This window comes from Setaria viridis, chromosome 5 (genome assembly GCF_005286985.2).
Source record: "Setaria viridis chromosome 5, Setaria_viridis_v4.0, whole genome shotgun sequence".
NCBI lineage: Eukaryota > Viridiplantae > Streptophyta > Magnoliopsida > Poales > Poaceae > Setaria > Setaria viridis.
This window is the reverse complement of record NC_048267.2, coordinates 5009462-5037254: the sequence shown is the minus strand read 5'-3', so window position 1 is coordinate 5037254 and position 27793 is coordinate 5009462. Positions and strand designations below refer to the sequence as shown.

The 27793-nt window shown below is 46.3% G+C and overlaps 5 protein-coding genes across 18 annotated transcripts; 4 read left to right on the top strand and 1 right to left on the bottom strand.

The window, feature by feature from the left end:
* The first annotated feature begins 1363 nt into the window (after positions 1–1363).
* On the top strand, positions 1364–7051 carry LOC117858175 (sphingosine-1-phosphate lyase). Its single transcript, XM_034741193.2, has 15 exons — positions 1364–1912; positions 2036–2081; positions 2886–3037; positions 3155–3214; positions 3534–3758; positions 3860–4001; positions 4211–4261; positions 4359–4450; positions 5121–5247; positions 5358–5373; positions 5695–5802; positions 5892–5946; positions 6241–6387; positions 6495–6573; positions 6675–7051. The coding sequence occupies exons 1-15, from the start codon at positions 1728–1730 to the stop codon at positions 6795–6797; spliced, it is 1608 nt and encodes a 535-aa protein (XP_034597084.1). The 5' UTR covers positions 1364–1727; the 3' UTR covers positions 6798–7051.
* Positions 7052–7190: 139 nt separating this feature from the next.
* LOC117858174 (putative pentatricopeptide repeat-containing protein At2g01510) lies at positions 7191–11272 on the top strand. The gene is made up of 2 exons (XM_034741191.2): positions 7191–10139; positions 10702–11272. The coding sequence occupies exon 1, from the start codon at positions 7630–7632 to the stop codon at positions 10042–10044; it is 2415 nt and encodes an 804-aa protein (XP_034597082.1). The 5' UTR covers positions 7191–7629; the 3' UTR covers positions 10045–10139; positions 10702–11272.
* A 141-nt stretch (positions 11273–11413) lies between these two features.
* Positions 11414–18134, top strand: LOC117858179 (uncharacterized). Its single transcript, XM_034741199.2, has 14 exons — positions 11414–12291; positions 12389–12446; positions 12535–12602; positions 12824–13003; positions 13215–13311; positions 13398–13521; positions 13912–14097; positions 14198–14324; positions 16516–16689; positions 16769–16918; positions 17044–17145; positions 17283–17392; positions 17497–17615; positions 17907–18134. The coding sequence occupies exons 1-14, from the start codon at positions 12055–12057 to the stop codon at positions 17999–18001; spliced, it is 1827 nt and encodes a 608-aa protein (XP_034597090.1). The 5' UTR covers positions 11414–12054; the 3' UTR covers positions 18002–18134.
* LOC117858176 (uncharacterized) lies at positions 17759–21790 on the bottom strand. 3 transcript variants are annotated; one of them, XM_034741195.2, is made up of 9 exons: positions 21393–21788; positions 20980–21163; positions 20639–20889; positions 20435–20549; positions 20175–20267; positions 18712–18855; positions 18512–18626; positions 18272–18342; positions 17759–18017 (listed from the first exon to the last, which is right to left on the bottom strand). In XM_034741195.2, exons 1-7 carry the CDS (start codon positions 21737–21739, stop codon positions 18513–18515), a joined length of 1248 nt encoding a protein of 415 aa, XP_034597086.1. In that variant the 5' UTR covers positions 21740–21788; the 3' UTR covers positions 17759–18017; positions 18272–18342; position 18512. The 3 variants fall into 3 exon arrangements, with proteins under 3 accessions (XP_034597086.1, XP_034597085.1, XP_034597088.1); XM_034741194.2 differs by having other exon boundaries at positions 17759–17951; XM_034741197.2 differs by lacking the exon at positions 20175–20267 and having other exon boundaries at positions 17759–17951; positions 21393–21790.
* Positions 21791–21927: 137 nt separating this feature from the next.
* On the top strand, positions 21928–27537 carry LOC117858173 (uncharacterized). Of its 12 annotated transcripts, none has more exons than XR_011898368.1 (5): positions 21928–23060; positions 23554–24058; positions 24829–26053; positions 26172–26252; positions 26859–27537. XR_011898368.1 is itself a non-coding variant. In XM_034741189.2 (3 exons), exons 1-3 carry the CDS (start codon positions 22076–22078, stop codon positions 25865–25867), a joined length of 2529 nt encoding a protein of 842 aa, XP_034597080.1. In that variant the 5' UTR covers positions 21928–22075; the 3' UTR covers positions 25868–27537. The 12 variants fall into 12 exon arrangements, 1 of the variants encoding a protein (XP_034597080.1); XR_004640927.2 differs by having other exon boundaries at positions 26632–27537; XR_011898367.1 differs by having other exon boundaries at positions 24829–26252; positions 26859–26919; positions 27266–27537.
* The last annotated feature ends 256 nt before the right edge of the window (positions 27538–27793 follow it).

Sequence of the window (27793 nt, the reverse complement as noted above, 5' to 3'; positions counted from 1 at the left end):
TCCCACCAGAAAAAGGATCGCGTGAGTTTAATTAAGAATCCTTGACTTGAGTCAATCTTGACAGCCGCGTCTAATGTTTAGGCTTTAGACGCAGAGATTAGGCTAGGTCGCGGTAGGCACGTGGACTAGTTATCCGGCTACTACTCACGTTAATTGCTTCTAGCCCTTGTTTACTTCACCCCCAACTCCCAACTTTGACACTGTGCAAAAAGAAGATTCCCATCACATCAAACTTGCGGTACATGCATGGAGTACTAAATGTAGACGAAATTAAAAACTAATTGCACAGTTTTGTTGTACTTTGCGAGACGAATCTTTTGAGCCTAATTAGTCAATATTTGGACAATAATTCACAAATACAAACGAAACGCTACAATGTGCTACAGTGCTGTAACAGTAATTTGGCACCTCCAAACTTTGGCAACTAAACAAGACCCTAATCTTCTAGAAGCGCAGCAGTGGACCGGTACTACTTTATACTAGTTGACTGAAAATGTGAGCTCAGTTAATGTTATCCCCTCCCTGGTCAATTAGGTGCTATACTATTTTAAAATACTCCTATGTTTTCTTAGAAAAGGAAAATCGTTCCAACTTTTGCGACCGCACACAGCAAATATGTACGGCAAAACATTGAATTTATAGCACTTGTGAAGAAAGGGAATATATTAGGAACATATTGGTACTAATGGACGTGCAATAGAAAGAGATATGGGGTTATTAATATTTGCACAATGCTCACTACTAACCCATGCTCGAATTTCAGATTAAGAGAAACGAACAAAGCAGTAATAAGAAGAAAAGGAAGAGGAAAAAGGACGAATGGCATGTTTGGTTCACGTCTTCATGACCAAATACTGCTACATCACTCTGTCAAACCTTGCATTCGTGACAGGCGGATCAGAATTATGGTTAAGCTATAACTGTGGCTAAAAACCAAAACAACCACCTAGGAAAGCCGTGACGCGCTTAAGCGATGGCGTGACAATCTTTTTGGCCACGAACAAACACGCCCAAAGTTCCCCGGATTTCATTTATTGGCCTCACTCGACCTCCCCTCGCTTTGGGTTGCGTCCAAGGCTCCCTCCAAGCACACCTTTGCTGACTTCACTCCAAACAATCAACTGCATATCAAAATCAGAACGGTGCGATGCTTTGAAAAAGGCAAAGGCCTGCATCTTCTATTTCCAATACCTGAAATATCAAAATCAGAAGAAAAAGGCGTCGAAGACTATTACTAGCAACTACCACTAGTACTAGCCATAAAAAAAAAAAGAATTGTTAAAATAAAAATTAAAATGAAAATGAATAAATGCCTGGAACAATACTCCGTTCACATTGGTCGCCGTGCCTTGTTCCGCCTGCTTTGTGCTCTGCTGCCTGTCTCCAACTCTCCGCTGCTGCGCTGATCGTTCCCGTTCAGAATTCCTCTTTGCCGGGCGCGGCGGCTGCCACTGCTCACCAGCCACCTCCCCGACCCCGCAGCTCCTCCTCCGGTCCCCCACCTCCACGGCTCGTCGGCTCCACCACCACTTCCTCCTCCTCCTCCTCCTCCACGCCTTATATAACAATTCAATCCGGCCCGGCTCTCCGCTCCTCAACTAGCTAGCTCGATCCCCATCCCGCCCGCTCGCCCGCTCGGTCCCCTCCGCAACACGACACCACCGCACCACGACACCACGCCGCACCAATCCGATCGAATCGGAGTGCCTCGAGCGACGACGCCGGCCATGGAGGCGGCGGCGGAGCTGGCGCTGCGCCTCCGGGCGGCGGCCAACGACCGCCTCGCCCGGTACGAGCCGCTGGCGCTCGTCGCCGCGCCGCTCCTCGCGCTCCTCGTCGCCCGGACCCTCCACGCCGCCGCGTCGGCCGTCGCCGACCGGGGGCTCGTCGCCATCGCCATCGCCGCCGTCAAGTCAGCGCTTCTTTCCTTTGTTGCTTGCTTCCTCACGCTTCCCTGCTGTGGGTGGCCTGGCTGCGTGGTACGTGCTAGCAGTTGCTTTGATGCTCATCTCTCTGCTCTGCTGCTCTCCCGCAGGTTGCTGCCGGGAGTCTCTGGCTACATCGCGGCGGAGAAGAAGAAGGTGATGCTACTAACACGCTTGCATCTCTGTCGCTGCTTTACGGTTGTTGCATTGCACATCTTTACACGCCGTAACGAACGAAAGGAAAATTCGAACCTTCCCTGCTGCTTCGTACTTGCACCAATCGAGATGCGTCCGTGTTCTTATTTGTTCGCCCGTATGAGAAATTAAATGGAAAATTATCCTCCCGTGCTTTAGCCTCTGATTGATTCTCCCGTGCGAATTGGATTTCATCGGGGAGGCAGATAGCCAGTCATTGTTTCCCTTCCCCTTCGATAGTACTAGTGCAAGTAGTAAACAGGAAGCCTATAGCCAACAACTTGTTTCCGTCAACAGATTTTGACGTTCGCGTCTTGGAAAATATGCTTTCTGATTCGAGTTTAGATCTTGGCGACTTGGCAAAGAGCCAAAGTCCCGTACGCAGCTTCGCTGTCAGTACTGTTCATATGCTGATGACCGTTGGGACCAAGTTTCACCTTACTGATACGTTCATGCATTTTGCACCACGGAGTCCGTCTGTTTCCTTTTTGGTGCTACGTTGCTACTGTTAACTTCTCCTTTAAATCTGGTTAGTATTCGCAACTTTATAGCTAGCTAACTGCTTTCGTGCACGCAAAAGGGTACCTTCTAAGTTCTGAGGTGGCATATGCCGATATGCGTGATGGACTGCTTGGTCTGATCACTCGTGATTACTTTCAGATATGATGTACTGCATTTGCTTCCTGTTTGCTTACCTTTATATAATCCACCACGATATCCTCAAAATATAGCAATGTCTCCTTGGTCCTTGCAACTATCGTACAGGTTGTTGACAAGATGCAATCTGGTGGGACCTCGACCAAGAACAACCGGCGAGCTGAGTTGCCAACTATTGGCCTTGGCGAGCAAGTGATAAAGGATCTTGAAACATTGAAAGCCAAAGATGTAGAATGGCAGGGAAAATGCTCCGGCACAGTGTATGTGCACCTCATTCTCACAGACAATAAACTGAAACTAGTCCAGCAAATCAAGTTCCAAGTCTTTTATTTGGTTATTATTTTATAAATTAATTTATTGGTAAACTTTTCTTGCAGATATATCGCTGGAAGTGAGTCCGAGGGCCATTTTGAATTGATAAACAAGGCTTACTCTATGTAAGGCTGATATTTCTCTCACGTCACTTCCAATCTTTATCGAACCAACGTACACATACTTTTCATGAAGTCTCATATAAATCTATATTCCCGTCGCATAAACAGGAAGTATAGCAGACAGGTAGCTATGATTGCATTAAATTCAATAGTTTTCATTAGGGATTCATCAGTGGATGAAAAATGGATTCCGAATTATTGCTCGTGTTTGAGGAATGCCTTTTTTTTTTATCATAACCAATGCTCAAAGTTGCCATGTGATTCTTCTTAGCTTAATTTTGGCCTTCAATCATCAGCAATCTTTTTTAAAAAAATATTTCAGGTTTTCACACACCAATCCGCTGCATCAAGATGTATTCAAGAGTGTGGCACACATGGAAGCTGAAGTAGTTGCAATGACAGCTGCTTTGCTGGGCAGCAAAGAAAAATCATCTGGTGGACAAATTTGCGGCAACATGACATCTGGTGGAACTGAAAGCATACTATTAGCAGTCAAAACATCACGTGACTATATGCGATCAAAGAAAGGAATTACAAAGCCTGAAATGTGAGATAATGATTGATTATGTTTGATTTGCTCGACCAGTACCTTTTATTTTGAAAGTTTTGCAACTTGTTGTCTTCATGTTAAGAAAAGTTATTGTACAGGATAATTGCTGAATCAGCACATTCTGCATATGACAAGGCTGCTGAATATTTCAATATTAAAGTGCGGCGAGTGCCTGTGAACAAAGAGTTTCTTGCAGATGTGAAAGGATTCAAGCGATGCATAAATGGAAACACCATAATGGTAAGCTTTTGCATGTTTTGAAGTCACAATGGTCCTCGATGTCCTTGTTCAGTACTCCAGGTCCAGTTAAACTCAAACTGCTCTGGTGTCTTTGTTCTACTTCTATGTAACTGTCTGGTGATTACTTTCATCTTTGACTGGGAAGTCTTCCATCTGCTCATATGTGTTTTTATATATATATTGTTCCCTAACAAACTCTCGCTATACAGATGGTTGGATCTGCACCAGGATTTCCGCATGGTTTAATCGATCCTATCGAGGTATGAAGCTCAATTATCATCATTTTAAAAGATTAGTATGTCATGTTATTCCTAATGCATGAGCTGGTTTGTTGGTTGCTTCACAACATATCTCCAGGAACTTGGTGAACTGGCTTCGCGCTATGACATTTGTTTGCATGTTGATTTATGCCTTGGTGGCTTTGTATTGCCTTTTGCCCGTAAGCTTGGGTATGATCTCTCTTCATAACCGTTAGATTTTCCTACTCATATGATTTTACTAGGTATAAGCACTCTGAAGGACTCAGTAGAACATTTCAAAGTGACCCTCCTATTTATTGCAGCAACTTGATTGGTCTAAAAATGATTTCTTCATTCCAATAAAAGTAAAGTGCTTAATGCCTAGAACTCCATTTTTAGGAACATTAAAACCAGGTTCCTGTAGTTGCAAAACTTTCTTGTAACCACTCTATCATTTGCACCCCAACTCGAAGTAGTTCAAATGATTAAAATTTTCTTCTAGAAACATTTTATCCATTCAAATTCTCTTCGTTGATATTTGAAGTTCAGGGATCCTATGATATTTGTTTGCCATCCAACACTAATTGCCTCTATGTAAAAACTGTCAGTCATTGTTGACAAATAAACTTTAAAAATGGTTACAGCCAAATATGATACAAGACAACCGCAAATGAGAGTAATATGTTTACTTGTTGTGATCTGCAATATAATCTGGAATAAAGAAAGCTTCAAATATTTAATTTCTGATAAAAATCAGCTTGTGACAAAGCTTGATAGCTTTAATCAGTGTTTTTTCTATCCATTTGTGAACTTTGAGTCTCTGACACTGACAGTGCTAATTTTTTGTATTTTGGTCTGTATTTTTGTCTGCAATCTGCAGGTACCCTATTCCTCCTTTTGATTTTTCTGTGAAGGGCGTTACATCAATCTCATCAGATGTTCATAAGTACGGATTAGCTCCAAAGGGCACAAGTGTTGTCCTGTACAGAAATCATGAAATTAGAAAGGTAAAAGAACATGGAATATCTGTCTTGATTTATTTACTCGATCAAATTCTAACATTTTCCCTCTCCGCGTGATTGGCTCTGACATCTTCGGACATCACCAATGAATTCAGCATCAATTTGTTGCTGGTAAGCTCTTCCTGTCCTTCCAAATAAAATGAAACTTCATTAATGAAATTCTGACTTCTATATGTACTCCTGTCCTATCATGGTCTCCATTATGGAAAATACATAATTTTGGGAATATTGTTGGAAGAATTGTTACTAATTTTCTTTAAACGGTCTGGAGAAGTTGCCTACGTTTCCATTAAATCAAATATATATATCCAAGCAAGTAGTACTTGGTGCCTGAAATTCGTTGTCTATCTTAACTTGCTTTGGCTTGTCGAGTCTTGTTGAAAAGTTTGAATAGTCCTTCACAGTGGCATTTGTGTTTCCTTGCTTGTTCAGTTACTGAGTGGACTGGTGGGCTTTATGTTTCTCCCACCATTGCTGGAAGCAGGCCAGGTGGATTAATTGCAGGAGCTTGGGCTGCTATGATGTCTGTCGGACTGAATGGTAACAATTTTTTTTTCTGAATTCCATCAGTGTAGTGGTGGCTGGAAATCAAATAGTAGTTGTGATGTATGTTGCTTTTCTTATTCCAGGCTACTTGGACAGTACAAGTCGTATCATGGAAGTTTCAAAGAAAATACAAAGAGGGTAAACTTGTTTGCTTATAATGCCTGCATTCTGGACTAAAAATAAAAGACAAAAGACAGACTCTGACTGTAGTTGTGTTTTACCCATTTTGTTTAATTTGTTATAACTTTTTATTTGAAGTAATATTCACATAAACAATTGTTTTCTAATAGTCACATTGTCAAATGCCAAACTAATTAGCACGCTTGTAATATTTCTATCAAGTAATAGAGGTGTTTCCTATAAAGTAGCTGTGACTGGATCCTCGGAATGGATTACTGCTCAGCGATGGTTAAAGATTTATGGGTTGTGCAGGATTGAAGAGATCCCAGGGTTGTTTGTGATTGGGAAACCAGACATGACCGTTGTGGCATTCGGCTCGGATGTTGTCGACATATTTGAGGTGAATGACATAATGTCGTCAAAAGGGTGGCACCTTAACGCTCTGCAGAGACCTAACAGGTAAATCCTAGTTTCAAACGAACAATTTACGATGGTATCCTCACTCCGTTAGCGAGGGGTATTATAATCCATGTGTTGTTCTAATCTGACAATCTTCTCTGCTTCAGTTTACACATTTGCGTGACCCTCCAGCACACGAATATTTACGGGGAATTCCTGAAGGATCTGCAAGATTCTGTGAACACTGTGAGTAGCTCGATGCATGTTATGCTGCCTAGTTGCTACTACATTGATCCATTCAGTCGCTAGGAAAGGCCTTATTTTCTTATGATGGTTGGCATTGGCAGGTGAAAGCAAACCCGGGTCCTATTAGCGGGGGAATGGCTCCCATCTATGGTGCCGCAGGGAAGATGCCGGACAGAGGCACGGTCAGGGAGCTTCTTGTGGAGTTCATGGACAGCTCTTGCTGAATTGATTATGGCTTGTGAATAACAGTCGCAGTGCTGTGATTTGTTTGTTGCCTTCGCACACAAAGTTACCATTGGAAAAGGGAAATAGGCAGTGAGGCATTACAACTTACACCATATGTTTACAGGCGTTACAACTGCATAGCTGTGCAATGGAGTGTCCGTATGATTGTACATCTAAGATCAGAACATGCGTATAAAATGTACCATCAGACTTACACATGTATCATTTCCAATAAAACATTTGTTACATTTCAGGTGTATTGTCCCTATGAATTCTCTCTAAAGTTTCTTTTTTCCTTTAGGCAGAAGTCATTCATCTGACAAAAAGAAGAAGAAAAAACCATTATAATGGTAATGGCACATCTCACTAAAACGCCATGATAGAAGCCACACTCAAGAGTATGGTGTGAGCATATGTGTGTCATTTCTTGTATTAATGTTACTAAAATAAAAATATGAGCAGAAGTATGGGGCAGTTTTTTTGTTTCTGGTTCGTGCATTGAGAACTGATCATGTTGTGGTATTAATCCGGCTCCAGGCGATTGGGGCAAAGCCAAGAGGAATACGTTTTCATCAGGCTTACGCCTCTGCTTCTAACAGGCGTATTTTGAGAAGGAACCCACCGCATAAAAGAGTAGCCGCGCAATTTCAGGATTTGAAACCAACAACAATTGCCGGCGACGGAGGGCACGACGGTTGGTGAGGTCGGCATCAGGCGACGAAGACGGGCAGCAGCGGGCGGCGCCGGGGTATAAAGGAGGAAGGGTGCGGGCACCCGGGGGCCGGGGCGGGGCGGGGGGCTGAGGAGGTGACGCGGATCGCCCATGCCGCCATGCGCCCATTCAAGCCCACCGCCGGCGCCTTCAGCATGGCCTCGCGCCTCGCCGGCGCCTCCACGCCGCCGGACGCGCGCATGGTCAAGACGGGCTTCGACCCAGTCATCTACCGCCACAACCTCCACCTCAACTCCCTCATCTCCTCCGGCCGCCTCGCCCGCGCCCGCGAGATGTTCGACCAGATGCCCGAGAAGGACGTCGTCTCCCTCAACCACATGCTTTCCGGCTACTCCAGGTACGGCGGCCTCGCCGCCGCTGAGGACCTATTCCGCGCGGCGACTCACCGCAACGTCTATACTTGGACCATCATGATGGGCATACTCGCCGCGGACAGGCGTGGCTGTGATGCCGTGTCGCTCTTCCGCGACATGCTCAGGGAAGGGGAGGCGCCCGACAGCGTCGTTGTCTCCACCGTGCTCAACGTGCCTGGCTGCGATGTCGCGTCGCTTCATCCCGTCGTCACCAAGCTCGGCTTCGAGACCAGCGTTGTTGTCTGCAACACGTTGCTCGATGCATACTGCAAGCAGGGCCTCGTTGCTGCTGGCCGGAGAGTCTTCCTGGAGATGCCAGAGAGGGACGCGGTCACGTACAATGCCATGATGATGGGGTGCTCCAAAGAGGGCCTGCACAGTGAGGCACTTGAGCTATTTGCTGCTATGCGACGTGCAGGCATTGGCGCCAGCCAGTTCACGTTTTCTAGTATGCTGACCGTGGCAACAGGTATGGTTGATCTCCACCTCGGACGTCAGATTCATAGTCTTTTTTTGAGAGCCACCTCAGCACGCAATGTCTTTGTCAACAATGCATTGCTTGATTTCTACTCGAAATGCGACTGCCTTGGTGATCTGAAGCAGCTGTTTTGGGAGATGCCAGAGCGGGACAATGTTTCGTACAATGTGATGATCTCAGCCTATGCTTGGAACCGATCTGCCAGCATGGTTTTCCAGTTATTCAGGGAGATGCAGACAATTGGCTTTGACAGGCGGGCCTTACCGTATGCTAGCTTACTGAGTGTAGCTGGCTCACTGCCTGACATTGAGATTGGGAAACAAATACATGCTCAGTTGGTACTTCTCGGCCTTGCTTCGGAGAATTTTGTAGGAAATGCCCTGATTGACATGTACTCAAAATGCGGTATGCTGGATGCTGCAAAGACAAATTTTGCAAACAAAAGTGATAAAACTGCTATTTCCTGGACTGCAATGATAACCGGGTGTGTCCAGAATGGTCAGCATGAGGAAGCGCTGGAATTATTCTGTGACATGAGAAGAGTTGGTCTAAGGCCTGATAGGGCAACATGTTCTAGCATCATGAAGGCTTCCTCAAGCCTGGCAATGATTGGGCTAGGAAGGCAGCTGCATTCTTACTTCACAAAATCAGGCCATATGTCCAGTGTGTTCTCAGGTAGTGCCCTTCTTGACATGTACGCAAAATGTGGCAGTTTGGATGAAGCCCTCAGAACATTTGATGAGATGCCTGAGAAGAATTCCATCACTTGGAATGCTGTAATTTCAGCCTACGCGCACTATGGACAGGCGAAAAATGCCATCAAGATGTTTGAAAGTATGCTTCACTGTGGTCTTTATCCAGATTCAGTCACCTTCTTGAGTGTGCTAGCAGCCTGCAGTCACAATGGTCTTGCAGAAGAATGCATGAAATACTTTGACCTGATGAAGTATTACTATAGCATGTCACCCTGGAAGGAACACTATTCTTGTGTTATTGATACCTTGGGTCGGGCAGGCTATTTTGATAAAGTTCAGAAAGTGTTGGATGAGATGCCATTTGAGGATGATCCAATAATATGGAGCTCCATTCTTCACTCATGCAGGATCCATGGAAACCAGGATTTAGCTGCAATGGCCGCTGAAAAATTGTTCAGTATGGCACCCACAGATGCAACACCCTATGTTATATTGTCCAATATATATGCTAAAGCTGGCCGTTGGGAAGATGCTGCACGTGTGAAAAAGATTATGAGAGATAGAGGAGTTAGGAAAGAGTCGGGTAACAGTTGGGTTGAAATCAAGCAAAAGATCTACAGCTTTTCTTCAAATGATCAAACCAACCCAATGATAGCTGACATTAAAGCAGAGCTTGACAGGTTGTACAAAGAGATGGATAAACTAGGCTATGAGCCTGACACTAGCTGTGCCTTACATCTGGTGGATGATGAGCTAAAGCTGGAGTCGTTGAAATACCACAGTGAGAGACTGGCCATTGCATTTGCCCTGATTAACACCCCACCTGGGACACCAATTAGGGTTATGAAGAATCTGAGTGCCTGCCTAGACTGCCATTCTGCCATCAAAATGATATCGAAGATTGTGGACAGAGAGATTATCGTAAGGGACTCGAAAAGGTTTCACCATTTCAAGGATGGCATTTGCTCTTGTGGAGACTACTGGTAGGAACTAGGCCTGCTGCATAGTTTGGTGAACAATAAAAAAATGCATGCTGAATGTGCCGAAGCACAACCAAAGATTTACAGGGGCACATATGTCAGGTATAGTGTATGTACTTGTTTTCTAATGATAAACTGATAGTAGATAGTAGTGCAGTTCTTCACATTGCCAGTATGCTACACTGTTGTTGATAATATTCTAAGTTCCATGGTTTTGTTTTTGGGGAAAAAAGGTGTTTGTTTTCTCTTGCACCTATGGTATTGGACCCTGTAAGTGAATCTGATATTCATTTTGCCATGTCAAACAAGGCTTAGTCTGCTTGAAATCGCCCCATTTTGGTTCACAAATTGCAATAAATAAAGGGTAAAAAAAGTAAGGTGTTTTTTTGCATGACAAGGAAATTTTCCCCACTCCCTTTGGCATTCAAATGGTTACCTTTGTGTGCTTTCCCAAATTTGGCTACACATAATAATTGATGAATCAGTACATTTTGTGCATATGTAAGTTGCTCTGTGCACATTGATATTCCTTGTGATTTAACTCTATTTTCCTGTTGAGTTTGACTGGCAGTCAAAAGTCACTATGCAGTTATAGTTGCCATTCTCCTAAATTTGTTTGCCTTCTGTTTTGAACTGTACCTGAAGACTTTTACTGTTTGTACAGCACTGAAGACATACCTGAATATGGAAGTTGAGGCATGACTCCGGCATTAGGCCTAGTTGTGATTGACATATTCGAGGCGAATGGTTATATGCCACCAGGTTATCTGAATTCGACCTGGAGGTCCGGCAGGTTAGTTCCTAAAATTATGCAGGTACACTTTAATCTGCATTGATATTCTGTTGAAAAGGATGCATTCCTCTGGAAATCTTTGATGACGAAACCTCAATTTACACACTTGCACTGGAAACACGAGTAGCTTGTAGCACAACAGGATATGTATAGCTTGTAGCACAACAGGAAATGTTGGAAGTAAAATGTTTACGATGATGGAAAAGGCAAATTGGTTAGGAAGAAATAGGGCCAAGGTACTAATTTGTGGTGCACCAATCACTACTTGGCTAAGTAGTGGTTGACAATACACGAGAGATGCTGTGAGTATTACTTATTGCATTGTCTGATATAGAAATTAAGATGGTTAGTCCATTGAGATATGGTTACTTGTGGTAAAATAAAACTTGCTCATCCAGGTTTAAGTCTCTGACTCAGCATGGGTGTTTGCATTTTTGGTTAATTATCTTTTTAGTAGTGAGGTGTCTATGGTAACTCTATCAATCTCAAGATTTGCGGGTCAATATCTCAAAAGACATTCATAGGGGTAGGATGTGCATACGTAGTTGTGTGAGTTTATAGCCTTATAGGAATGAGTTTGGGTGCCTATGTGTGAGCACATGTACTCGCGTTCCGAAAAAAGAAAGAACGAAGGTTTAATTTATCAGATATTGACCGGGCGGCGATGTATGTTTTTTAAACTGAAGAAAAGGAATTCCTAGTGCTGATCTGAAAAAAAGAAGAAGAAAACTGTGCATGCTCCGGAGGGTACTGATGTGAAAACCCTGTGGAGGCGTGGACTGTAGCGGATTCGGTAAGGAACGTCTGAACTGAAGGTACAGAGACGGCCGCGCCCACCCAGTTGAGCCTGAGGCTGAGGGCCAAAGTTGGCCAGACCAAGCGGTCTAAGATGGAGCACGTCAGTCACGCAAATTACAGTGTGGTGCTGTGGAGTCGTGGACTCAGATTTTTCCTTTTCCTTGTGAAGGACATCCGCTCTGAATTATAGCAGACTAAAATCAGCACGGTCGCGGCCTCGCGCCGAGTGAAGATTTTTTTTTCTTTTCCTTTGTTTTTGGCTGGTACTACTGGTTGCAGTCTTGCAGAGCTGTAAATTAGCTCAAGTTACCTTCTGAGCTTGGTTAATTCGGCTCTTGGTCCGGCCGTACGCCTCCACCCGCCGTCTGTCTTTCTCCTAAGCGGTGGCTGCGAGCGGGCCTGCGTGCCTTGCCTTGCTCTCGATTCATGGGCATGGCGGCCTCGCCGGCTTGTGCTCCGGGGCTCATCTCCGGCCCCACGCTCCCTCCCCAGCGCGTTGCCTTCCGTTGCTACTGGGCCCCAAAGCCCTCCTCGTCGTCGTCCCACACCAGGCGTCCGCGGCGCAGGCGCGTACTTGTGGTTGCAGCTGCCTCCGCCCGCGCCTCCCCTGCGGCCGCTCGGGGCCTCGACGCCGACGACTTCCGCCACCCGCTCGACAAGCAGGCAAGTATTTTCTTTCTGTCCGTATATACTGTTGGATTGCACGATGACATGTAACTTCCCGTCCTCTTGACGAATTTTCTCTTCTCTTCTTCTGCAGAACACTTTGCTGCTAAGAGCGATCCCTGGCCTTAACGACATGGGCAAAGCTTTGCTAGGTCGCCCACTTACACCTTACCATTCCATCTTAAGTTCTTAACGCCCTAGCCGCTATAATTCATTTGTGTTTGCCTTTGCCTAATGCAGGCCCGGTCTCTGAGCAAGTCATGGTCCTCCAGAACATCGGATCATCTGTTCTTGTCTCTCCAAACCAGGTCTGCCTGTCAAATTAATCACATACCAGATAGTCAGTTTCATTTTTTTTCCCACCAATAGGGTTCTTATTCTTGGTAAAATTCTTGCATGTTGAGAATACAGTAAGTATACTGACTGACATCAGTGCTATTGAAGAAGATTTTCCTGAGCTAGCGAGTTGTTGGTTTCACCATCGCTGGCTACTGTAATTCAAGACACTGATAATGCTTTCTCTTTTCAGCTGCCAGAACTTCACGAGCTCCTTGTTGAGGCTGCGAAACTCTTGAACACAGAAGCTCCTGACTTGTACATACGGCAGAATCCTGTTCCTAATGCTTACACCTTAGCAATCAACGGCAAAAAGCCATTCATAGTTGTTCACACAAGCCTTGTGGAGCTTCTTACTAGAAAAGAGTTGCAGGTACAGATGTGTCTTTCATTCGTCAATAGCTGGCAGCTTGAACACATCTGTAGATTTCTTGATTCTTTGAGAATTATTAGTTGGTTTTTTTCTTTTCTTGCCCTCGTTTAGATGAGCAATTCAGATGTGTATGATGAATTTTTAGCTAGTACTGTATATACGTGTCTGAATGCATCAGTTACTCAACATGTATAATTTTTGTTTCAATTAGGCTGTTTTGGCTCACGAGCTGGGTCACCTGAAGTGCGATCATGGTGTGTGGCTTACTTTCGCCAACATACTAACAATGGGAGCATACAGTGTCCCTGGTAGACCATCTAACCATATGCCACCTAAGGGGCTAACAATATACCGTTCATCAACTGCTTCTGATGGTAACATGCACTCTCTTCAGGTTTTGGCATGGTTGCCGGCTTCATGGAAGAGCAGCTGTACAGATGGCTGCGAGCTGCAGAGCTGACTTGCGATAGGGCGGCTCTTCTTGTGGTGCAAGACCCAAAAGTATTGACACCCTCAAATTATTATTTCAAAATTTATGTTGATTCTTACTGAACGCAACTTCAAGCAGAAGAGTTGGCATGCTATTTCTTCCATGTTTACTTTTGCTTTGGAATTGGATTGTTTGCATGGTGCTGCCAGATATTTAAACATGAATTGTGTGTCTATTTTGTTTCTTGACGTATTGAAACTAAATTTTTGCAGTTATACATAATTTTATGTGTACTACATACTTGATGTTTTGACGAAATTTCGAAAGGCTCCAACATGATAGAAATCTGCACTATTCTATCATCTGCACTATTGGGGATGCCCTCACCCTTGATATGAGATCTGCACTATTCTGTCATCTGGGTCTGGCTAGCAATTTTTGCCGTAGAAGGAATATCTGTTATTTTGTGCAGTAATGCTTACTCTGTAAGTCTGTATCATCACCTAATACTCATTTTTGATTGTCAAGAGGTTGTCATCTCTGTTCTGATGAAACTGGCTGGAGGAAGCCCATCTCTTGCCGACCAGCTAAATGTGGATGCCTTCTTGGAGCAAGCTCGTTCCTACGACAAAGCTGCATCAAACCCAGTTGGGTGGTACATCCGGTTAGAACTCTTAACTCATGGACCATGATTGGCAATCTATTAATGTTATGGAAATGAATGTGTTGTATGGCATCTCTCTCTATCTCTTTACGCGTTGCAGGAATGCTCAAACCAGAGAGCTTTCACACCCTTTGCCTGTGATGCGAGCTCGCGAGATCGATGAGTGGTCAAGGAGCCAGGAGTACAAGACTGTAATGCAAAAATTGATTCAGCTGGGGCTAAACAAAGTATAGCTAATGGTGAGACGTGTGAAATAGTTTGAACTCAAAATCCATCATGTTTCATCGTTTCTTTGCAAGGATGCAAAACTTCAACTCATGAGTACTATTCTGCTGTGTATCCGATAATGACTTTGTTTTCCCCCCTTCCTGGGCCCTTTTTCTTTTCAGGAGTCTAGAGTTTGTAGCTTGTATATGAAACGGAATGTTTGGATTTGGAGAAGGCTGGTGCTGCTCGAGGACAGATACAAACATGGACATATGTACTGTATATATTTGCACTTGAAGTTAGTTTTCTTGTATATGCTCTTTTCTTTCGTCCTGTTACAGTGCACTCTTGTAACTAGAAGTAGAATTAATAAAAGTTAATTGAATTATTAATTTTCTTGTTTGAGATCTCCACGATTGGTCTTCTTGAGAGTATCAGTACTGTGACATTATTTTTTTTTGAACGAACAAGCACGAGATTGTGCCCATTTCATTGATAGAGAAGGTTTGTATATTCGGCTAGCCGGAAGTGGGTACCAGCAAACGCAATTACTCGCGAGAAATGAAAAGCGCTAACTACTACCCATGCTCCAACTTCTTCCTTGATTTTTGCAAAAAGTGCAAGAACTAACATTTCCTCTCGATTGAAGACCCGCCTATTCCTTTCCTTCCGGACTTCCCACATAATGAGCAGGACAATGGAGCACATTCCTTTCCTAGGAGCTTGTGTTTTAGTCCTTTCCTTCCGGACTTCCCACATGATGAGCAGGACAATGGAGCACATTCCTTTCCTAGGAGCTTGTGTTTTAGTCCTTTCCTTCCGGACTTCCCACATGATGAGCAAGACAATGGAGCACATTCCTTTCCTAGGAGCTTGTGTTTTAATGGCCATGTTTATCCACCAGCACGTTATCGCTTGAGCGCGAGGGATGTGAGCTTGGTTGTGCTGTCCAATCCGCCACCAGGCCCTAAATCCTTTTGGTGAATCTGCATGCCCCAATAAAGTAATATGCCGTCTCCATTTCACATATGCATAGGGCGCAAGAAGAGGAATGTGGTCATCTCCTACACGCTAGGCGGCCGGCCGTCCACACTCGATTTTGTAGTATTAACCATGCAAAGAATTTGCATTTCAGTGACACCCAAGATCACCATCACCAGAGTGCTTTGTGGAGCCTCGCGTGACATTATGATGCATAGAGTGCTTTGTGAAGCCTCGCGTGACATTATGATGCATAGAGTGCTTTGTGGAGCCTCGCGTGACATTATGATGCATGACGCTGTTGTGATCGGTGATCAGCAAGCTACTGCTAGTGAGTGAGGAAGGCAAGAAAAGGTACTCTTGCAGCCGGTTGGAATTTCAAAGAAATTCGGTACGATCTCGTCAACTTGGGCTCCTATCCTCCTGTCCAAACAGAGCAAAAAGACTTGCGTTAGGGAAAAGTTTAGTAACGGGTTACCAGATTTCATTTTGACCTCCGGCTACGCTCTTAACGGTCAACAGAAATTTGAATTCGGCTTGAAAGTAGACAAATTTGGGCTCACATTTGGATCAAATCACGAATCAGATCGCTTTGGTTCGTGTTCGTAACATACATGCGAGAGGAGCCACACGCTGGGCTGGATGGATGAACCGAAAAGCCACACCTGTCCGATGGTCCCCGCCTCCACCCGGCATCCACCTCGTTCTCGACGCATACGGCGAGCAGCTGCGCGCCGGCCACCAGAGAGAAGGTGCAGAGGCCATCAACACGTACGGAGAAGACGACGATGGCGTCGCCAGTGCCGCCGGTGTCACAGGTAGGTAAGGCACTGCTGCTCCTGCTCCGCTGCCCGGCTGCCCGGCCACCGTGACGATGGTACTGGAGCGCGGGATAGATTCGGGTTGTGTGACACGGTCTGATTCGATCCGTTCCCACCCCCAGGTCTCCGGCTGCAGGGCGTGTTGCGTTCCAGGATGCGCTTCCTCGCAGCTCCGCCGCCGCCGGTCGCTCAAGGCGGCTGCTGGCCTCCCGGCCGCTGGAACCAGCATCCCGCGGCCGCGGCAGCGGCTGGACGGTCGCCGCCGTCTGCGGGCGTCCCCTGCCAGCGCCACCGGTCCTCCTCAACTGTCGTCAATAGTGAGCGATCGATCCCTTCACCCTCCCCGCCAATCGTATGGATGGTGATTCACAGATTCAGTTTGGTAACAACAATCTGAACTGAGAGCGAGTTCGATTCCGCCGCGCAGCGAAGCGTGGTGCTGGACATCGAGGGCACGACGAGCCCCATCTCGTTCGTCACCGACGTGCTCTTCCCCTACGCCCGCGACAACGTCCGCAAGCACCTCGACGCCACCTACGGCTCCGACGAGACCAACGACGACATCGCCATGCTGCGTGCCCAGGTAGGTTCCCTCCATTGCTAGTTCAACTACAGACCTGGCTGGCTTCGTCTTTCTGAAAGGGGGAAAAAGAATCTGCCAGGTGGAGCAGGACCTGTCTGAGGGGATCACCGGCGTCGTCCCGGTCCCGCCGGACGAGGCCGGCAAGGACCCGGTCATCGACGCGCTGGTCGCCAACGTGGAGGCCATGATCAAGGCGGATAGGAAAATAACCTCGCTGAAGCAATTGCAGGTACTGATGGCGTCGCCATTATCGTTGTCGAGTTCCTCTTCAGCTCCAAGCTGCCACTTCACAGCACTCGGATTAAGTCACACAAGACGATTCTCTTCATTGATTTGATGTAACATCACGTGAAGGGCCACGTCTGGAGAACTGGATTCGAGAGCGAAGAAATCAAAGGGGTGGTGTTCGACGATGTTCCTCCGGCACTTCAGAAATGGCACGCTAGCGGCATCAAGGTTCTTGCTGTTCCTCCGCACAACAATATGCTGCATGTGCATGCTTCCAATTTCACATACATTGTCGAGCACATCAAATATATGCTGAATTTTTCTCAAATTGTTGCTGAATTAACCATGACAGCACATGATTGCAGACTTACATATACTCAAGTGGCAGCAGAGAAGCCCAGAGGCTTATTTTCGGGAACACTACCTACGGGGATCTTAGGAAGTACCTCTGTGGATTCTTTGACACAACGGTCGGGTACATACTGTTGCTATCGACCACCTTCGACTCATTGATGGTTGTCATTGTATTTGAAATGAGATTGTGATTGCTCAATTAACGTTTTCACGTCTGATGTGCAGAACCAAGAGAGAAGCACGCAGCTACTACGAAATTTGGCAGTCGGTCGGGGTAGATCGGCCGTCGCAGATACTGTTCTTGACAGATGTGTACCAAGAAGCCGCAGCGGCAAAGGCTGCAGGTGACCTTTATCACATTTGCTTGGTTAATGGCAATGGTGTTATAATAGGTTCAGATGTTAGGACTCAAATCCTGGGGGAACCCTTGAATAAGAAGTGGGGGGATGGACGCAAAGCATCACATTTCCTTTGAGCATTTTTCGGCTATCAGAATTGTCATTCATAGATTGCAAACTCAGGACGAACATACTTCACAAGTTGAATTACATTACACATTGCATCCATGTAGATGTCAAATCAATGTTCACTCCACAAACTCGTGCTACACTGTTTAACCCCCTTTCCTTTTGCAGGTCTTGAGGTACTAATATCTATCAGACCTGGAAACGCGCCACTCCCTGAAAACCACGGGTTTCAGACAATCACTACATTTGCTGATATCTTATGAATTACGGATATGCAACCTGCCATATGCACAAATGTGTTATCTCCAAAAGGGAAGGACCTAATTTCAGAATTTTTATATGTAACCGGCACAGTTAACAATTTAGCAAGTCAGAGGCAGCCAAGTTGAAAGAGTATATTCAAGACCTTTTGCATTTCATCAAATTCCTTGTCCTAAAATTTCATCACAAAATGATCTATGTATCAAGTGATGCCAGAGAAAGTACGTGCATGAAGCATCTAGCTCAACAACGCAGACAGGAGACAGGCATACCTTTTGCAGCCCCTTCACTCTAGCTTTGTATTGGCATTCATCTGTTGCATTAGTGATAACAAAGCCCGATCCTGAATCCAATCAAACAGTAAATATTAGCACATGTATACCCTCTGAAAAGATTCTCATTACACATGGACAAAAAAAATACTCAAGGAACAAGAAATTGCAGAAGAGGTCAACTAATGAACAGAACGATGCACTGTCTAAAAAACGAAATTGCATAGACAATCCTCTCACTTTAATCTTGCATTTCAACATCTGTGGATTCAAGTTCCATATTGTTTGATTGAATGGAAGCAACCAGATCATCAATTCTCAGAGGAGCATGCCTTGCAGCATACTGGAACAAAGCCTGAACATACAAGATGACAAACATAGGAAGATGTGATGAATGGAAATTGTTTGAAGTATTAGTGCATTCTGATGTCAGAACTTACTTTCGAATGGCTGTCAGCGAAAGCACGAGCACGATTTGGCTTTCCAACAAACTGCAGCTCACCAATCTGCATCTTTCCATCAACAAGTTTCACACTCTCGTCTCTTACAGCAAAGCGGAGAAGATTCCCTGCTCGCAGGTTTGACTGTAGAATCATATAAATTTAATGCCCCAAACATTTCCAGATACGAAAAAACATACAGGTAATCATAAAAAGAAATCTAAAACTTTTCGTGTTTAGACTAAGTGAATCACTGATGCAATAAAGAAGCATAATGTAAAAGAATGCAGATGACCTGAATTACCCAATTAGGACACCATGCAAGTTCTTATATGTACAAATTTCAACAAATAGAAGCTTGGGGCACCATGCAAGTTCTTATAAACAGGGAAGGGCATTGCAATGTGTGATTCCACATGTTTCTTAGGGTGCGTTTGGTTCCAAGGATGAAGTGGGATGGGATGGGACGATCCCACTTCATCCCGCGTTTGGTTTGGAGACAAGTGGGACGAGGACATCCCAACCAAGGAATATACCACGAAGATCCGGGATGTCCCCGTCCGGCAAAAATGAGCGGACGGGGGCATCCCACTTCGCCCCCGTCACGTGTCGTCTGTCCGCCGTCCGCCGGTTCTGCGAGGGGTGGCGCGGTGGAGCCGGCGCGGTGGAGCCGGCGTGCCGGAGCCCGAGGGGAGGGCGGGCGGCCATGGCCGACGGCGCGTCCAGATAGGGTGGGGGCACCTCCTGCTGCGGGATCGAGCTTCAAGGGCGGGCGCCCACGGCCGGCGGCGCGTCCAGGTGGAGGGAGCTCCGGCGGCGACGCGTCCCGGGCCTGGCGGGGCAAGCTCCGATGGCGGCGCGTCCTGGGCCCAGCGGGGCAAGCTCCGGCGGCGGCTCGGGGCTGGAGGGGCGAGCGCCGCAGGGCGGGGGAGCTCCGGCGGCGAGCGGCGCGTCCAGCTGGGGGTGGAGGGAGCGCCGTCGACGGCGCGTCCCGGCCCCGGCGGGGCAAGCTCCGGCGGTGGCTCGGGGCTGGAGGGGCGAGCGCCCCAAGCGGCGCGGCCGGTGCTCGGGGCACGAGGCTAGCGCGGCTGGGTCCCGAGCTCCGCGCGGCCGGGGCACAAGGCCGGCGGGAGCAAGTCCTCGGGCGGCGCGGCCGGGGTCCGAGGCAGGCGGTGCGACCGGAGCTCCCCTGGCTGGCCGCTGTCAGACGGAGGAAGAAGATATACTCGTGATAATGACAGGTGGGGCCCACTAACGGTAGCTAACGGAAGCTGAAAACGGTGGTCGTCCCATCTACTTGAGTACCTCCAACCAAACAAAAAAATGGGACGAACTCATTCTTGTCAACCAAACACGAGTCGGGACGATCCCATCCTAAAAAACTGGGATAGAACCGACCCATCCCATCTCGTCTCCAAACCAAACGCACCCTTACTTCTTTTGTTAGAAATTCAAAGCAATACCTTCTGTATGAATTCGTTGTCCAAGCTACCAAACACGACTGGAGGGTCGTCAGATGTTACTAGCTTTCCATCCTCTTGCAATTCCAACACAAGCTGATAGTACATGAAGACACAGTAGGGAAAATAAACAAGGTGCGAAACAATAGCAGTCACAGAGTTAAAAGATAATGATTAAAAGTATCTTTTCTTTAATAGTTAGAAAATACAGAAGGAAAATTCTCACAGTAAATGCACTGCACACTAAGAATAGAGAAACATACGTGCTGCTCATTTGGAATTTCTCCTTTGCCATCAGTATCAATAACATATTGGCTACAAGTTTCATCTTTCCATACTAGTGTAAGGGGTGTGATGCCAGCTTGATAATGTGCATGCCTGATTGCAAAACAAACAGATTTTGAGAATGGTTGAGAGAGATATCTGACAAATATGAGGATATAATTGGGAGGGAACAAGGAATATACTTGTTGTAAAACAGCAAGCCATCTTTGACATAAGGTGTGCTCCCAGAGTAAGCTGCTTGAAGACCCTCAAGAGTGCACTCATATATTGGGACAGCACTGAATCTATATCGATGGTATGTTGATGGAGGATCACCAGCTGAAGTTTCTGTGAGCTTAGAGTTTACCCAAAAAAACCTGAACTCGGCAGTGCAATCATACAGTGAATAGCCACGCCAACAAATCATGTCAATGATATAGTATGTTTGATCAGGCTGCACCACATGATAGGCCATTAGAATTTAGAAATAGGCCTACAAGCAAGAGGCTTAAAAGATCAAAGGAAAACAATTAGGTCTGGGTACCTCATGAAAAATGCAATCGAGTATGGAGTAGGAGCTTGCTGGGCCAGATATGTCTCTCTTTGATCCATTTGGTAGAGCAGAAGGGAACCGGTGAAGGATTGATCCGTTTCGCGCCCTGCTAATTGTCATGCCATTGGAAGACACAACCAAGCATCGTTTCCCAGAAGGCCTGGCAAAAACATGCCTAGTACATGAAAGAAAAACATTGCAGCAGCGTCAATCCCTCTTATTTCGTCAGTCACAATACCTAGTTGAACATTTAAAGACATTACGCTAAGGATTTTTGTTGATATATCAAGGGGAACGGAGGTATCTTTGGAGGAGAATAGAGCATCAAACAGTACCAAATTGAATAAATCAAATTGAAACAGTAGGTTAGTCAGAAGGAGACTTGGGGAAAGTAGGGGACGGACCAGTCGCTGGCAAGGTGGGGCGGGGCGTCGACCATCCACTCCGGGAGCATGATCTGGCGAGCGAACCACCGGCGCGCTTCGGAGCCGCGGAGCTTGGATGCGACCGCAGCGACGTCGGCGACGGTGTGCTCCTGCTCCTCCTCCTCATGCTCGTCCTCCTCTTCGTGGCGATGGGCGGCCGCAGGAGGGGTCGGGGTGGTGAGGAGGGAGCTGGCGAGGGCGCGGGCGCGCGCCTGGGCGTCGGCACGCCGGGAGGACTGCGCCTGGAGGGCGAGCTCGCGGCGGCGCTGCTGGTCGGAGATGGCCGGGCGCTTGTACGGGCGCCGGGGTTCGGGCGGCGGCGCCATGTTCCTCGCCGTAGTGTGTACTAGAGCTCCGTCCGCAGCAGGCAGGCAAAGGGGCGGAAATGTCCGTGGAATAGCTTTATTATTGGGCCTATTGGGCCAGTTGGGCTGGGCCGTCTTGGATGGGTGCTTTGCCCCCAGATTCCGGAGAGAATCCCTCCTCTCCCGGCGGCTGCCTTTCCCTTTGTTGCCTCATCCGACTCCGCCTCCTCTTCTTCCCCGGCCTCTCCCTCGATCTGCCGCATCTGCTCCCCCTCCTCCACCAAACCCTAGCCGACCCGCAGCGCTCAGGAGGAGCATCTAAGCGGACTAGGTCAGAGCAGCGGCAGCCGCGCTCCCATGGCGGCGCCCAAGCCCATCTGGGTGCGCCAGGCCGAGGAGGCCAAGCTCAAGTCCGAGGCCGAGACGGCCGCCGCCGCCAAGGCCGCCTTCGACGCCACCTTCAAGGCGCTGGCCGCCGCCGGGTCCGGCGACGACGACCAGGACCCCGACCCCGCCCCGCCTTCCCCGGACGAGCCAGCCTCCCCCGGCTCGGACGACGACGCCCCGGCCCCGCCCGGCCCGGTCGACCCGTCCAAGTGCTCCGCGGCGGGGCCTGGCATCGCCGGCGGATCTGCCGGCACGCCCGCCACCTTCACCGTCGTCGCCAAGGACCGCCACAGCCGGAGGCTCACCGCCGGCGGTGCGCGCGTGCGCGTGCGTGTCTCCCCTGCTGCGGGAGTCGGCGGGGACGACCTCGACGGCGCTGTCAAGGACAACGGGGACGGATCCTACACGGTGACCTACGCCGTCCCCAAGCGCGGCAACTACATGGTCCACGTAGAGCTCGACGGCTCCCCCGTCATGGGGAGTCCCTTCCCCGTCTTCTTCAGCGGCTCCACCGCCACACCCACGTCTGCTTTCCCCTCCACGCTACCGGCCGTCAGCTCCGCCTACCCCAATATGGTCAACCAGACCATGCCCAACATGCCCAACTACACAGGCGCGCCCTCCAGTGCATTCCCCAGCCTCCTTGGGGCCATGCCTAGCTCCTCCACTGGTTCCTCTGGTGGAGTTGTCCTTCCCGGGGTTGGTGCCTCGCTGGGGGAGATATGCCGGGACTACGTGAATGGGAGGTGCACAAAATCAGACACTGACTGTAAATTCACCCACCCGCCGCAGCAGCTGCTGATGACGTTGCTTGCGGCTACATCGTCTGTCAGTGCCTTTGGCAACACACCCATGGCACCATCTGCGGCAGCCATGGCAGCCGCACAAGCCATCATGGCTGCCCAGGCACTGCAGGCACATGCTGCGCAGGCTAAAGCCTCAGGAGATGCTTCAGGTAATGATTCCTTCCAGACACATATTAGGAATATTACTAGGTGATCTAATGTTGAACTGGGAACGGGAAAGGTAGGAGGTTATTTGTTTTGAAAGTTCATGGATTTATAATTTTGGCAACTAATGGCAAGCAACAGAAAGTATGCTTAGGTAGTATGTTGTATTGTTGTGCCAAATGCGGTGGATGTCATAGCATTGTTGGCTCACTATTTTCATCATATCACAAATTTAGTAGCTAAATAGTATCATTATTGCAGTACACTGTTGCTTAGTACTGCTATTGTTGCTTGATATCCATTATTTTTCTATATATGCAATGAAATTTTTCACACCTGACTAAGATGGTAACTCAACCTAGCAAATTATGTTGTGGGCTTTGCAACTGGTTCTTTTAATTTAATCAAGTGTGCTACTCTAAATTGTAATATGCAGTTAATGGTATTTATTTTTCATGTTGCCAGTCTGTTGCTCACTTGTATATTGTATCCTTGTAGGCTCAATGGATAAAGCCGCTGAAGCTGATGCCCTAAAGAAAATTGTTCAAATTAGCAACCTGAGTCCAATTCTTAGTGTGGATTATATTAAGCAGCTATTTGGGGTATGTGGTAAAGTTGTCGATTGTACCATCACGGATTCGAAACATTTTGCTTATGTCGAGTACTCTAAACCTGAAGAAGCAACTGCAGCATTGCAACTCAATAACACGAATGTTGGTGGTCGTCCATTGAATGTGGAGATGGCTAAATCTCTTCCTCCTAAAGCTAATAATAACTTGCCTATGATGATGCAACAAGCTGTTCAGTTGCAACAGATGCAATTCCAGCAGGCTCTATTAATGCAACAGTCAATAGCAACCCAACAGGCTGCTGCACGTGCGGCCACTATGAAATCTGCCACTGAAGCAGCTGCAGCAAGGGCTGCTGAGATAAGCAGGAAGTTGAAGGCTGAGGGATTTGGTGGGGATAATGTGGCAGAAAAGGATGCCAAAGGGAAGTCAAGGTATTCTTTTATTTTGCCTTCTTACTCATATTCGATTTCTACACTTGTACAATAATAACTATAAATATTGCATCAGTCTGGTTTTGGAAGAACTCCTGGTGACTTCTAATATCTTGGTGACAGGATGATTGCATTGACCTGATTGTAGTATACATTTAGATTTATATTTTGAGATGGGACCAGAAAATTGATCATTTTTCCCTGATAACTCCTATGCCTCTTTTGGATAGCATGGATGAGATTGTCATTTGCTATTTGAAAACTCATGCTTTATTCTGAAGAGTATTTAGTTTCAAATCATTTGTTTTGTTGCTTGGCATATAAACTTTATGGTAGGCTGCAAATTGGTGGAGAGTTAATGCCTACTCAACATTTCATGAGTTATTGAAATCAAAGAAGGGACACTAAACCTTGTGAATAAAAATTTATGTTACAGAGGATAGGGAATAAACCTTATGCACAAGTCTGAAACTGATAACATGAATGTGTGGGTTTCTTGTCTCATTTGTTTATAATTTATGTACCCCTAGGTATTCTGGCATATCCACATTAAATATAATTTTGTGCTATAGAACTAGAGATCTCTCAGTTTAGGACCTTGCAGCAGTATTACTTCTTTTGTAATTTTGGTTTGGCTGCATTATTTGATGGTAATTTTCCTGCTTTTCATTCTAGATGTTTATCAACTTTAGGGAAGAAAGCAACTGATTGATTGCTTTTCCTTCCTACATATCATGCACTTATGCCTAACTGGTTTATTTGATTTACAGATCACCATCACCCACTACTCGTAGATCAAAATCTCGGTCAAGATCACCTATCAAGTACCGTAGGAGCAGGCGATCCCGCTCCTACTCCCCCCCAATTAGACGGTCAAGGGAACGTCGATCACGTTCACCATCAAGATCTCGCCACTCTAAGTATGGTAGTGATCGATCACATAGGGACGATAGGGACAGGCATACCAGGTCTGGAAGGAGAGAGAGCGACCGATCCCGTGATCATCATTCGTCTAGTTCAAGGAGAAACAGGAGCAGAAGTAAAAGTCCAAGGCATAAGAAACCCTCCAGAGATGATTCTCGGTCACCCAAGCAACAAAGAGAAGAAAGTATAAGTCCATCAAAATCAAGGTCAACTCGGGCTGGTTCAAGATCACCACGACACCATAAAGGAAGCAAATCATCACCAACTCGTGACCGCCATTCTCGCCACAGTAGGCATTCAAGATCCAGATCTCCTGAGAGAAAACATCGTCACAGTGATAAAAAGGACAGCAGAAGGTCCGAGATTCAGGATGACAAAAGAAGATCTCATAGAGGTAACAGAGGTGACAAATATGAAAGGTCTGTAAAGGATGAAGTGGAACGATCCCATAGAGGTAACAGAGGTGACAAAGATGAAAGGTCTGTAAAAGATGAAGTAGAAAAATTCCATAGAGGTAACAGAGGTGACAAAGATGGAAGTTCTGTAAAGGATGAAGTGGAAAGATCCCATAGAGGTAACAGAGGTGACAAAGATGAAAGGTCTGTAAAGGGTGAAGCAGAAAGATCTCGTAGAGTTAACAAGGATGAACGTTCTGTACAGGATCCAGTTGAAGATAGAAAGGTGGATACTTCAATTGTTGCACATAAGAGGAGCTCAACAGAATCTGATCTGAACAATAGTAGTAACCATAAGAAATCTAGACATGATGGTGGTTTGGAAGAGGATGAAAAAAATGATGTGTGTGCTGCTGTAGCTGATATTAATGGGAAACATGAAGCTGGAGTAGATGGCTCTTTAGGGGCCACTGAAGAATCTGCTATATGATAGCAACCAGTGTTTACATGGTGGCTGCTGTTTCATCCAGCTGGCTGATCACAGTATCACTTGATTGATGATGATGCAGAACGCTGAACTGGTGTTTATTATCTTCCTTTCTGATTTAGGAGTTTTATTTGCAGGGTATGAAGATCTTCGGACAACTTTCGGAGTGTTCATCTGATATATTAAAATGTATTCTTCATTAACTCGAGATTTGTTCCTTGGAGTGAACTTTCTAAATGTAAAACTGGAGCTTGTAAGGTGATTTCATACAGTGAGGTCGAAACCAACCACATATTTGTCGTTTCAGGCTCATGATTCTGTGAAGAGTTGTTGGAGCTCATTTCTGGGATGTCGAGTGAAGATACAAGGGAGTACACACTTACTCAAAGTAAAGTCCGTATACAAGACTACAAACAACTTAACTTCTAGGCTATGTTACTTTTGAATCGGAATGCTTTGGCTAGTGAAATGGTCCAAATATGCTTGTCCGTATACTGTAACACCTTCTGATGCACTTAGTTTGCTGAAAGTACTGCCTTATATTTTCATCTGGTTATTACCATGTGTATCTTGTATCAGTTATGGTTTGAAAGGTTGGTTAAGCTACATTTGGAAAACACAGGGAATTGTGATATAGGTTTTATCCATCATCCTGTCTACTGCTTAAGTTATCCTGTCTGCATAGAATTGCTTTCTCAATATGCCTTGGCATTCATTGCTTTTCGTTTGTCTGTTTCTTTTCCTCTTTTTTTCCTTTTGAGTGACAGGGTTCTGCCTCAGAAGCCAGTGTAAGTGACTGATGTGAGGCAATCGACCCTATTCGAGTTGTGCCTTGCTAGCTCCAGAGATAAGCAGCGTACCTTTGAACAATTGTGTTGCTTTCCTTACATCTTTCTATTATTCTTCATTTTAGTTTTGCTGTTTAGACAGTATACACTGAGATTGCACCTTACCCTTCTGTAACTGGTGCTGTCATACTGGAAAACCTGTGCAGGTTTTTCAAAGGGGATTGCCATTGGCGTCTGTCTTGAGGGGAGTCTATTCACTTTGAGAAGGTATGGGTTTGTGTTATGGATGTAGTAATGAATAATGCTATCCTCTTGGTTAGAAACAGTAGCACCATCTGACCCACCGAATGCCTACCTTTTGGTAGGTGTTCAGCCCAGAATCCTCAAACTTGCCTGTGATTCTGCATCTACACTGTGTTGTGCATTGAGGTTATTCTATTTCCATCCTTTTATGGGACCAATTTAGGACTTGGAATTATGGCAGTGTTTGCCAAATTCGCATGGACGGTTTGCTAGCATTTTAGTTTTGCAGGTCTGGTATTTTTTGAAGTCTGAACAATTCCGTGATGTTCCCTTTTCGTTCTGCTCTGTCTGTTTTTGGCTTTGTGCTCAGGGATAAAAGATTGTTTTGGGGTGCTACATCGGAGGTGGGCGGCATCGTAGCTGCGCGTGAGCCGTGTGTTGTCTGAGGAATAAAGATTGTGTTCTGCATCGTAGCTGCACGTGAGCCTTGTGTGCTCGCTGCATCGAGCTAAGCTAAGCTGTCTGCCTTTTAAACCAATTTTGTTTTGTTCATTGCAAAGCTTACTTCTATCTTGTCTCAAAAATCAAAATGCTTCTGCATAACATCATCTATGGATGAGAGGCACCTCCTTTGCTCCTTCAGTTCCAAGGAAAAGAGACCAATCATTTACCTTCACCATGTTAAATGATTACATTGACACTACACTTTGTCCCCTAAATGGAGCATGTCACTAGTATAATCACGTACTGTACGTTAACAACGTCGACGGCAATGACAGCGACCACCTTCGGTTAGTACGAGCATTCGTTGTCCTGTTCCTCTCAACGCGTTAGTGCGGTAGTGGAGCACTAGTGCTTGGTGCACGTTAAGTCGGAAGGAAGCCGTGTCTTCACTCTC

What these genes read in the sequence shown, in the direction of transcription:
- LOC117858175 (XM_034741193.2), top strand. Translation starts at nt 1,728, where the DNA reads ATGGAGGCGGCGGCGGAGCTGGCGCTGCGCCTCCGGGCGGCGGCCAAC. An exon ending in GGAATTACAAAGCCTGAAAT is followed by an intron (nt 3,759 to 3,859) that starts GTGAGATAATGA and finishes GTTATTGTACAG; the next exon opens with GATAATTGCTGAATCAGCAC. An exon ending in GCTCTGCAGAGACCTAACAG is followed by an intron (nt 6,388 to 6,494) that starts GTAAATCCTAGT and finishes TCTCTGCTTCAG; the next exon opens with TTTACACATTTGCGTGACCC.
- LOC117858174 (XM_034741191.2), top strand. Translation starts at nt 7,630, where the DNA reads ATGCGCCCATTCAAGCCCACCGCCGGCGCCTTCAGCATGGCCTCGCGC.
- LOC117858179 (XM_034741199.2), top strand. Translation starts at nt 12,055, where the DNA reads ATGGGCATGGCGGCCTCGCCGGCTTGTGCTCCGGGGCTCATCTCCGGC. An exon ending in TTACTAGAAAAGAGTTGCAG is followed by an intron (nt 13,004 to 13,214) that starts GTACAGATGTGT and finishes TGTTTCAATTAG; the next exon opens with GCTGTTTTGGCTCACGAGCT. An exon ending in CCTCGCTGAAGCAATTGCAG is followed by an intron (nt 16,919 to 17,043) that starts GTACTGATGGCG and finishes CATCACGTGAAG; the next exon opens with GGCCACGTCTGGAGAACTGG.
- LOC117858176 (XM_034741195.2), bottom strand. Translation starts at nt 21,739, where the DNA reads ATGGCGCCGCCGCCCGAACCCCGGCGCCCGTACAAGCGCCCGGCCATC. An exon ending in TCGATTGCATTTTTCATGAG is followed by an intron (nt 20,890 to 20,979) that starts GTACCCAGACCT and finishes CATGTGGTGCAG; the next exon opens with CCTGATCAAACATACTATAT. An exon ending in ACAACGAATTCATACAGAAG is followed by an intron (nt 18,856 to 20,174) that starts GTATTGCTTTGA and finishes ATGATTCTACAG; the next exon opens with TCAAACCTGCGAGCAGGGAA.
- LOC117858173 (XM_034741189.2), top strand. Translation starts at nt 22,076, where the DNA reads ATGGCGGCGCCCAAGCCCATCTGGGTGCGCCAGGCCGAGGAGGCCAAG. An exon ending in AGCCTCAGGAGATGCTTCAG is followed by an intron (nt 23,061 to 23,553) that starts GTAATGATTCCT and finishes GTATCCTTGTAG; the next exon opens with GCTCAATGGATAAAGCCGCT. An exon ending in GATGCCAAAGGGAAGTCAAG is followed by an intron (nt 24,059 to 24,828) that starts GTATTCTTTTAT and finishes TTTGATTTACAG; the next exon opens with ATCACCATCACCCACTACTC.